A 12,121-nucleotide genomic window follows, 5' to 3' on the forward strand; every position below is an offset into this window, starting at 1 on the left:
TTGCAGTGAGTGACATAGGACCTGAATGATTGAATCATAAGTCCAAACATCTGGTAAAATATTTTTCTCTATCATCTTCGAATGGAAACTCAAAGCCTCGTTGAGCACATATGCACAAAGGATTCATGACCGTGCTATAAGTCACCTTATTAGGTTTGCAGTTATACTTCTCCATAAATTCAAACATCCATAGGAAAAAATGTGAAAAGAAAAAAGAGGTCAAGGAATGTCAAAAATGTGAAAAGAGGAGCAATTATTATTTGCAAATTCATCATTTAGTTTGAATGTACAAGAGAAAAATTTAAAATTTATCTTAATTTTAAAATTAATAAATAGTGTTTACCTTAATTTTTCCAGATACATATGCATGATAAGTATCCCACAATTTTAAATTTTGATATCCTTATGTCTCGGACACAATTATGAGTATTTTAAAGTATCGTGTTAATTTTTTATCGAAAGAACATCTACCCAGAATAAATATTTATATGTGCATTATTATAATTTTTTACATTTGTTGTTAAACTGCAAAACGTAATAAAAAGCTGGAAAAAAGCATGTTTGAGCCGTAAAAGTAAACTATTATTCTCAAAAAAACATTTATAAATATATGTTATCTTAAAATAAATACTTACCTATGACGTTTAATATTAACCAAATTTTTAAATAAAAAAAAACAGTATTTGTCTGCAGAAAAGAAACATAATACACATATTCAGTCATTAAAATATATTTATAAATTAAAATATTTGTGAAAGTCAATATTTCATATTTATAATTTGAAAAAAATCTATTATATCTCTCGAAATCTTAATCATTTTTTGAGAATATTAATAGGAATGAACTCAAATTTAGCATTGGAATGATAGTTCAAAACAAAAAAAGAAAAATATTTTAGTAATATGTAATATATTACCTTAATTATGATGCAAGAAAAATACCAATAAAAATTGACGATAAAATCGAATTTTTTAAGAAGGAACTTAAAGAAATATTTTAACTATGAATGGAGTAGTCTCTCTCCGGCTAAAGTGCCTTGCACTCGTAGTGCAGCTGCGAACGACGTCGTATGAAGGGGTAAATAAAGGAGGGCAGGCGGATTATTTTAGCCCTAAACTACAAGTTAAACCTCTTTAAAGTAATAGGGTCGGGACCAAAAAAAAATATTACTTTAGCGAGTTTATTACTTAACCGGGAGTAAAAATACACTGTGTCCATTATGTTGGGACCGGTGAAAAATATTATTTTAGCGAGGTTATTACTTATCGATTATTACTTCATCGAGGTTTAACTGTAACAAAACACAAACACCTAAACGGCGATACACTTGAGAACTTCTATCAATGACGAGTTTTGGTGGACATACATCATTAACAGCAGCTGATGAGAAGGCTACATCTTCAAAAATGAAAAGATTAAAGGACAAATTGAGAAAGAAGAGTCGAATCGTGAAAACAGGTTGTTCTTTCTTTTATATGTTTTCATCTCTGCATCTCAGAAACTTAGATCATCGTGGTTATGTCTTGTATAGGATTAGCATCGATGAATTTAATAATAATCATAATGATAATGCTCCTTACAAGAAACACCATGTTCCCTCCCCCTATCTTGCTCCCTGCCTTGTTTTTCCTCCCGGTTTGCTTCCACCTGATTATTGTCAAATGGTTCACTTAGGTGATTATTTTTACTTTGTTGGGCAGATGCAAACTGAAATTTTTAGAATTGCAAAATTCAGAATCAACAATTTGTATGTCCACGAGACTAACATTGCATCTAGATTCTTGGAACCGATTAAAACCCCTATGAAGTCTCCTAAATGGAGACCCCTTGTTTTTGTTGCTCACCATAATTTGTATGTTATTTCTCCGGAATTCTCATTTAATTCAATTGATTTTGAGATGTATTCTCCCATCCGTAACTCCTGGAAAACTTTGAAACCTAAGCCTAGTGGTGGTGGTACGATAGGATTTCTTAGATCTTGTCTTGTTTTGGAAGACACTGTTTATTTTACCACATATCCTATGGAAAAGGGCGCCCATGATGATTCTGTTCTGTCATACCATTTAATAAATGGTGTTTGGAATATATTGAGTACTTCCACTGCCCAAAATGTCTTTCATAAACTCCATCCTGTTTTTGATCCACCCATTGTCCTTATTGGTGACATGCTTTTTGGAGGATTTGAAAATAATCTCACCGTTGCTGCTGCTCCTCACTGCCTTCTTAATGATTCTACAAAAGCTATGTTTTTGCGACCATCATTGGCTCCTCATGCCCATTTCTGGCGTGATTTCTCTCAACGTGCCCACTACGTTGTTCCCCGTCCTGCATCACACTACATGGCTGATTTTCAAACAGTGGGTGGTCATAATGTACTCTGCTATATCTCTTATGGCCGCCATCCTCAATCTGATGAGCCTGTCGCTCTTTTCTCCTTTTTTAAGATCCCTGGTACATGTTTGTCTTCTCCTCCCCAAGAAGATTTGGCGGATGATTATACCTTGCAATATTACAAAACTCATGTGCAGAAAATGTATGGGATAGACAGTTTCTTCGACTCAGAATTTCTTCAGCGCAAGTTCTACAAGTTACGGATTGACAACCTCCATGGCAAGCTCATCACTTGCTTTTCTTGCTAAGCTTGGGTTTGGTCTTGCTGATTCTTTTTGCCAGGTTGCCATTCCTTAACTTTACTTGCCATTCTGGTGTAGTGTGTTATTTGCTTGTATGTGCATACTATATGCAATCTTTTACTTCATTTGTATTAGTATTAATGTCTAATCTCTATTGTGTGTTCTTTCTACCACCATAAACTTGTTATTTTTCCTGCCATAGCTTGATATCTTGCCATGTGCTTACTTTACGTCTGCTTATACTTCGTATATTTGGCCAACCTGGGTCGTGTGGGTACACGATCAGTATAGTATAATAACTGAAACTTTACTCGGGGTCATCGGTGTAACCATTGGCACTTAAGTGTAAATAGTAAGCTTGTGACTGTGTGTGTAATAAATGTAATATATGTCTGACTATTTTTGCATCTGTATTTGCTCCTTCATCATTTTCAAGCACGGCAAGGACTGCTTCTGAAGTGATGCCTATTTTAAACAGATTGTTCTATCTTGTATGATGGATATATGATATTTAAACAGTTCGAAACAGAGTTATAGAATTTTCATGTCTTATATTTATATGGAGGTAGCTTTAACATCAATTTCAATGTGAAATTATTGTAGTTACGGTCTTATATTTATGTTACATGTTTGTACGATAAATCTGCTATCTTGATCTGACATCATGTTGACTAAGATCATCTTTTGGAAGTGTTGTGGTGTAATTTTGAGGAGCACTATATCGTCTAAACAGTATGTGTGTCTGAGTATTTGACTGAATTCAGCATAGGCTATATCTAATAAACTTAGTTACAGTCTCGCCAATAGGCTAATTTAAAGCAATAATATTGGTTCTTAAGGGTTTTTTCTTGCCTAACGGTGATTGACCTTGACGTTAGGTGTAATGTTTTACGAAAACAGTTCTCTGGATGTGCTTGTACGATTAGTGATGTAATGTTCACTGTATTAGTTTGTGATTTTTGTAAAACTCAAGCATTTAATATTCAACATGAACCTTGTAAGAGCGGGAAGATCGTATCCAGTACCTCATTGTTTCCATGTCAATAATTTTTGTCATGTATTGTTCATTTCTTGATTATAACAATTTACATGCTATAACTGATGGAACTATGATTCTTGTTTGCAGTTCTGCTTAGCCAACACCGTTGATATTGTGTGTGTGTCAGAGCTTGTGTGTTATTTATTTGTGACTTGAATTTTGATTTTAGTTCCTGGAAATGAAAGTGTCAAATTTAGGGTCGATCTGAAATTGTTAGAACTGGATAGTTTGTAGCTGAGTTTCGGGAGCTGTGCTGCCTTGATTAGATTGTCAAATTTATGAGAAATTTGTGTAGATGTTTAGCTTTTAGAACTTACTGATGCCTATTAGTTGGCTGCCACAAGCCTTGTTAACGGGGAAATTAAGCTTGCAAGTTCAAAAATAATGCTTAATTTTATCAGAGTTTTCCTCCCTGTTGTTTCTTCATATTTAATTACCTGTTTAAACACGTGTTGCGAGACTCAATGTTTACAATGTTTGCATGAAATATAGGCCTATCTGTATCTGGCATCCTGTTGCTAGAAATGCTGTCATAATCGCCTTTTTTAGAACTAATATCATCTGTGTAAGATGTTGTGGAGTAATATGGAGGAGGAATTTGCTGTCCAACAGTATGTTCATGCAAGTATGTAACTACGTCTACAACTATACTATTCCATGCAAGAGGCTATATCTTATAAACTCAGTTACAGTTTAGGCAATGGACTAATTGAAAGAAATGTTTGTTGTTATAACTTTTGTAGCTCTGCTCCTTGTTTGCGGTTCTGCTTGACAAGTAGTTTGATATTTTTATTGCTTGCTATTTCCTGGATACTTTGTTGTTGTAAAGAAGTGTTTGTTGAAAGAGTCTATTTTTTTTTCAAATGTAGGGGCTGCTGGAGTTTGTCTGGTTACTAACACATGTAGAGATGAACAGCATCCATCATTCATCAATTTTACATCATCCGTTCTCAGCTCAAATTCCTTCAGATTAAACTCTGCGCTAAGTCGCCAATAGCTCCTGTAAATACTGCTTCTATGGCAGTTGAATTTCTAGTTACCTAAATATTAAGATTCATCGTCAACTCACTTTCAGAAGTTTCTTTAATTTAGGATTTTATTTTCAATTGTGGAGGGTAGGCGGTAGCATTTATCTTTGTAACCGACTGGAAGAGCAACAACCTCACAACTTTCATCAGCAGGTATATGAATGTTTGTTATTATGACCAACACTTTTCAAAGCCTGTGTAAGAGGCAGGATGTCATTTCTAAGCTGAAAGTTGGTTGAATGATTTCTTTACGACTATATATTTTTAATTTTTAGTGAACTCTCTTTGTTCTTGAAAATGAATGAAGCATGCAGTAACATTTACACTATCAGACTAGATTTAAGAACGATTCAAATACAATAATATAATATGAAAGTTTACAACTCAACTAAACTTCTTGTTTTTCTGGATATGTATCTCGGGTATAAAACAAGAAAGTGTTATCAGATGAGGAAAGATTGACGTGAAAGCATTGGGCTCAAATCTGAAATAATGAGTTGTATTTATAGAAAAAGTTCTAACAGATTTGTCTTTCAAACAAAGGATAAGATAAGATTGAAAACAAGTTTGTTTGAAAGTATTTGAATTAATCTGGAGAGACTAATCTGTTAGACGTTTGAAAGAAATAAATCAAGTAAAGATAAGACTTGAGAGATTTAAACTTGATTTATAAGATAAGGTGGTGGGTTTGTTTGAGATAAGATTTATCCAGATAAACAAGATTTACACAAACCCTAACAACCTAATACTAAACCGGCGGGATAGACTTCCAGGAAGATTGAACAAACTGCATTCTGATAAACATTGCTGAGATCTCGGATGATTCAAATCTGATGTCTTCATTCTGTTGCTAAGAACTCTTATCATCATAAACACTTGAATTAACATTCACCACCTTTTATGATGATGACAAAGAAACATGAATGCTCCCCCTATCAAAAACACTAAAGGCCTGTAAAACAAAGTTAGAACCAACAAAATATATTGCAGTTTATAATATGTGCAATTATATGAGAATGAGACAACTAAAGAATGAATGAGACACTAGATCAATATGCATAAAAAGACAGTCTCAACATTCAACAAAACAACACATCCATAAACTAGGATGTCCAGTTGCAATTGTTATCTAATCACATAAACGAATCCAGAATATCAGTTAAACACATAAAATCATCCAAAAACATCCATCACAAACAAATCATACACCAACCAACACACCCATTCGGAAACATAGTCTTAAAAACCAAATAAACACATCATTATCCAAAAACATCCATCAAATTTCTCTCCCTTCATCATAAAAGGGTCTCTAATCAGAATCTTCATCAACATGAACTGGAGCTTTGCCCTTGCCTGAACCAGAAGCCTTGTTCTGGGATGAAGGAAACACTGGAGCTGAGCCATACTCTGAAAATAGCTTGTCAAAAGCTTCCTGAGCTGGTGCCTTTCCATCCCTTTCACGAAGCCAGTCAAAAATCTTTGCCTTGTATTCTTCTCTGGACATGCCAAAAACTGAAGGTGGAGGAATGGCAGGAAGTGGCAGTGGAGCAGTGATTTCTTCTAAAGTACAATCTCCAATCCAGTCTCGTTTCTTGTGCCAATACATCTTGCTCTTGTCTTGCATGGCTGACAACTGCTGAGATAAAAATTTAGTCTCTGACCCAAGCTTGAAAAACAACTTAACAAACTCCTTTTCCCATGCCTTAGCAGAGAAAACCATCCCTTCATGTAGAGTCCCAAACTCAAAGTCTATGGTCTTAGACAACTTGACATCAGAAGTATGCAATACAGAGAGTTTGACATTGATATCATCCAAAGACGAACAAACATACTTCCTAAACAACTCAAAAGAAGCATTTAAAATACTAACTTCAGAAGTTAGTGACCCAAGAGATTTGACAGAAGCAAAATGCTAATTAAGATTAGCCAAAGCAGCAGAATTTTTATTTAATTTAATCAACAGAGAATTAAGAAGAGTATTGGTAGGCTGATCAAAGGGGTCTGAGGCATAATTTGGAGACTTAGGAATACCACCAACATTCCTAGAAGCATCATCAAAAACTAACTCATTGGACTCAGAAACAATTAAACCATTTACGGTTAATACTGACAAGTCAAAAACTATGGAAAACTTATCAGACACAGAAGCAGGGGTCAAGGCACAAAAATATTCAAATACTCGAGACAATAGGCCAGGGTATGGTAAGTGCATAGAACCATGCTTGGCACAGTGACCCATATTAGATATAATCAAGGAAGCAACATTGCACTGAATCTTTAATGATTTCTGGATCAACAGAGATTGACTCTTTCTTCAAAGCTTCAAGGCATACATCTTCATCTCAATCTCATTTTTGAGATATTGATTTTCTTCAGTAAGTTTTGAAACCTTTTCGAGCAAAAATTTGTTTTCAGCAACCAAAGATTCCTCCTTCATGGGGTCATCCATTTCACTAAGAACTTCACTTAATGCTTGTTTTAAATAAGCATTCTTTTCTTTTAGCTTCTTAACCTGAACCTGCAAGTTCAACATGGATGAGGATATATTTGAATTATACTTAATATTCTGTACCTCATCATTGTCACTGGGGTTGTCTTCTAGTCCAGCAAAGCAAAGTTGAGCAACTTCATCGTCTGAATCAATCTCCACGTCAGATTCATCATCACTCCAAGTAATTAATGCCTTCTTTTTGTTCTTCAGCTTGTAGCAGTCCTTTTTGAAGTGCCCTTTCTTTCCACACTCAAAACAAGTATCCTTGCTTTGATTCGTTTTAACCTCCTTGCTCGGATTAGATTTGAAGTCCTTCTTTGGAAACTGTGACTTCATAGGTCGTTTGAAAGCATTCCGTTTGGCGAGAAATTTATGATACTTCTTTGTTAAAAGAGCAATCTCTTCATCAGAATCATCAGGAGATTCGTCTGCATCTGCATTAAGTGCAAGAGTTTTCTTACGAGGAGCTTCATCTTCTTCATCATATCTGCGTAGCTGATTTTCGAATTCTTCTAATTCACTGAACAGTGTTAGAGTGTCCATAGTCGAAAGCAGTGTTGAATCCTGCAGAATGGTAACCTTTGGAGCAAACTTCTTTGGCATTGCTCTGAGAATTTTTCTGTTGATCTCAGATTGAGGAATGATCCTTTCCAGAAGTGAGATAGAGTTCATCAATGTCAGGAATCTCCCTTGAACATCTCGCACGCTTTCATCTCTTTCCAACCTGAAACCTTCATAGTCACTCATGAGCATACTTAATTTTACTTCACGTACCTTAGAAGTGCCTTCATGGCTGACTTTGATAGTATCCCAGATCTGTTTGGCAGTAGTACATGCTGATACTTTTCTTAATTCTGTAGCTACCATGCCATTGAGAAGTGAGTTCATAGTTTTAACATTGGAGTTCATTGCATTCACTTCTTCAGGAGAGAGATCCTTGAGAGGTTTTGGCTTCCCATCTTTCATTGGAATTGTAAAACCATTTTCTACAGCATCCCATTCGAAAGCATCACGCTGGAGAAATATTTTCATCCGAAACTTCCAGTCATTGTAGTTTTCAGCACCATGAAGCAATGGTGGATAATTGTTTGAATACCTATCTGGTTGAGCCATGGATCGCTAGCAAAATAAACACTAAAAAGAGAATTAAATGCACCTGCTCTGATACCAATTGAAATTCGATGGCTCGATAGATAATATAATATTCTAACTGTCAAGGCAAATGGGACAGTCTCTTATGCAAATGGGACAGTCCCTTTACAAATGAGACAATGAATGAGACAGTCTCAATAAACTGCAGAATATAAATAACAGTAATGAAAATGCAGAATGCTGAAAAACTGAAAAGTAAAAACACCAGAAGTTTTCACTTGGTTCGGCCCCTACACCTAGTCTATGGACTACATCCAAGTCCCCATGCCAACTAGCATAGAGAATGTATTATATCCACTTAAATAAAGTACTTACAAACTTTTCTTGATTACAATCTTGGCCCACTTGAAAGAAACTTTTCCCTAGCACACAGCTACCTAGCACAAAGCTACTTGGCATTCTTGTTGTAATCAACCTCCCACAACACGGGACAAGTGATATAATACACGATTCAAATACAATAATATAATATGAAAGTTTACAACTCAACTAAGCTTCTTATTTTTCTGGATATGTATCTCGGGTATAAAACAAGAAAGTGTTATCAGATGAGGAAAGATTGACGTGAAAGCATTGGGATCAAATCTGAAATAATGAGTTGTATTTATAGAAAAAGTTCTAACAGATTTGTCTTTCAAACAAAGGATAAGATAAGATTGAAAACAAGTTTGTTTGAAAGTATTTGAATTAATCTGGAGAGACTAATCTGTTAGACGTTTGAAAGAAATAAATCAAGTAAAGATAAGGCTTGAGAGATTTAAACTTGATTTATAAGATAAGGTGGTGGGTTTGTTTGAGATAAGGTTTATCCAGATAAACAAGATTTACACAAACCCTAACAACCTAATACTAAACCGGCGGGATAGACTTCCAGGAAGATTGAACAAACTGCATTCTGATAAACATTGCTGAGATCTCGGATGATTCAAATCTGATGTCTTCATTCTGTTGCTAAGAACTCTTATCATCATAAACACTTGAATTAACAAAAACATCTACTAAAAAATTGTTGGACCTGCTCTGACACCCTACCCGAATAGAGGAAACATATCTCTGTACATACATACGGATTGACAAGTGAAAGGAGATTCTGGACCTAGCCTTCGAGGACTTCTAAGGTTTTTTCCGCTGCCACGGGCGTTTTGGGAACGGTGAGAATATACTCGGTAAGAATATTTTAGAGGGATTAATTAATAAATTTAAGATTAACGGGACATGGGATCCATATCGGATAAATATATTTTTTATTTATTATTATTATATATAATAACTTAGTTGTATACCTATTTGAAAAGAAAAAACTGAAATCATATTAATAATATATAATTGTAAGATAAATTTTAAGTTATGCCGATCATTTTTATAATTTTATTAGATGATAACCTATGTGAAATACGGGTAAGATAGAATTAGTTAAAATTTATCAGTATATTATATTTGAACAATCACTTCAATATTATTATTTAATTAAAAATTAAAATAAAGTCAAATAATACTTTTTAAAATTATAAAATGATAAATTACATTATTTGTGTAACTCAATAGGATTTAATCAAAAACTTATAATTATAATAATTCAACAGTTATATTATTTTATTAAATACAATGTAGAATTATAAAGGCGGTAAGAATTTAGAGGTGAAATAAAAATAGGGATGGAACCAAATTAGGCTTTAAATTTTCATTGAAAATAGATTTTCGCTATTAATAAGAATTAGTTAATTTATTTAAGATTATTTTTAAAAAAATAAAAAATATAATATATATGATTATGTTAGATACGTTGTTATTCATGTAAGATCAAAATAAAATATGTAATTATAATACGATTTTAACAATTTTATAATTTCATTAAAAGATCAAATAGAATTGTGCAGGAATTAGGAATATAGAAACGAAATTAGATTGATATCATTAAAAAGAAATTCGTGTATTAATAAAGATTATATATGTAAAAAGAATAAATATATAACTTGCTTGTTGTTTTTCGTCAAAGCCGGCCCTGAGACCAAGTCTTTTATGCTCTTAAATGGGGCACAAAAAAAATCAATATTTTAGGGGCACATTTTTTTTATGTACATGTGGGGAGCAAAAAAATTAAAAAAATTATTTGGGCACAAAAAAAAATTTAGGCGTACATATTGATTTTAAAAGAGCACTAAGAAAAAAAATAAGATGCAAGTAATACAAAACGTAAAAATAGTTAGGAACGTTCTTCTTTTTTAGGTATTAATAAAGAAGTAGATAAATTTAAATAAAGATAAAGAGGCAAATATTTAAAAATTAATTAAGTAACGTTAACAAATTAATATCAATTTTGAAATTTGGTAAATTATTCTACTTTTTACTCTTCTCTTGTGTCTCTGGTTCTCTCATTTGGTGACTTCAAAATCATCTCAACAAACCCTATCACCCAATCTAAAATTTCAGTTTTTAAACATGTATCAAAGATGAAAAAATATTGATTCAGAGCTCAAGGAAGAAAAATCAATCAATAACGGGCTGATTTTTTAGAAGATTACAAAAAGATGGAGGACTTTTTAGATTTATGAAATCAATAAATTCCACAACCCAAGAAGAAGCTAATGGCAGTGAGACTCATGATATTGATGTTGGAGACACTAAGAAAAATGAAAATATGGTTAATGTGCAGAACCCAATTGTTGAAGAAGAAAAGTTACTGCGACATGTAAAGGAAGAATATAGTGGTGTCTAAAAGAACATAACTCAAAAAAAATTATATACATATCTATTATCCTGGAAATTGGTACAAAATCGATAACAAAGTTATGTAAATATCTAAGAATTTTGAGGGAATGCTAACCGATTGAAGTTAATAAAATTATTGAGATGTTAAAATATTTGAAAGTAATGTGAGAATATTATTTGAATACTACAATTGCTTATAGAATTCTGTTAATAATATCAGTTACAGTGACTTCTGAGAAAAAAAAAATCAAAATTAAAGTTGATCAAGTCTTATCTGCGATTGAGTATATCAGGATAGATTGAATGGATTATCCATGATATCCATTGAGAAGGATCTGCTTCCAAATCTTGATTATGAGAGGTTATTAATGATTTTGATAGCAAAACAGCTGGAAGAATAATTTTTCGGAAGTAATAAATTGTCTGTACTTGATGGTAATTAATAAATTTATTTTTTATATTTTCTCATATTTATTTTAGGGCACAAACTTTTTTTCTGCTTGGGGCTTCAAATATCCTAGGCCCGGTTCTGTTTCTTGTAGTGTGGAGTGTGGATTGATTGGGTGTAATTTCGATAAAATCAGAACCGGTGCCTCCTTTTTCGATTTTTAAATCAAAAACCGCAACTGTAACTGCACTATCGCTTTTAGTTTTAAAATTTTCGATTTAGTTTTTTATCAATTTAATTTTGATTACAAAATATGATGAAACAAAAAAAAGAACAAATATAAACATTAGAACTAAGAAAATTTATGACTTGGGTGGGGACCTAATCTAGATTTTCTTCAAGTTCAGCCTAACTGTGGCTTGGGAGAATGTAAGCTCCATTAATGGAGCCATACTTTTAACTATGAAGAAGAAGACAATGAAGTTCTGAATATATTGAGAAAAAGTGAATCTGGTTTGTTACATTGCAGACTAATATATACTCCGAAAAAGTTTACAACTGTACTACTAACTAACTATTCTTCTAGAAGCAAAATAGAATGTTTAGTTATGTTGACTTAAGCTGTTGACTTCCGGGAGTATTCTCATCATCCCCCTCAAGCTTGAGTGTGGGAAGAGA

At 33.2% G+C, this 12,121-nt stretch overlaps 1 protein-coding gene across 1 annotated transcript; it reads left to right on the top strand.

Moving 5' to 3' along the window:
- Positions 1 to 1,297: 1,297 nt before the first annotated feature.
- On the top strand, positions 1,298 to 4,974 carry LOC141667196 (uncharacterized). The gene is made up of 2 exons (XM_074473591.1): positions 1,298 to 2,673; positions 4,542 to 4,974. Exon 1 carries the CDS (start codon positions 1,344 to 1,346, stop codon positions 2,637 to 2,639), a length of 1,296 nt encoding a protein of 431 aa, XP_074329692.1. The 5' UTR covers positions 1,298 to 1,343; the 3' UTR covers positions 2,640 to 2,673; positions 4,542 to 4,974.
- Positions 4,975 to 12,121: the final 7,147 nt, after the last annotated feature.

This window comes from Apium graveolens, chromosome 6 (assembly GCF_009905375.1).
Source record: "Apium graveolens cultivar Ventura chromosome 6, ASM990537v1, whole genome shotgun sequence".
In the NCBI taxonomy this organism is placed as follows: domain Eukaryota; kingdom Viridiplantae; phylum Streptophyta; class Magnoliopsida; order Apiales; family Apiaceae; genus Apium; species Apium graveolens.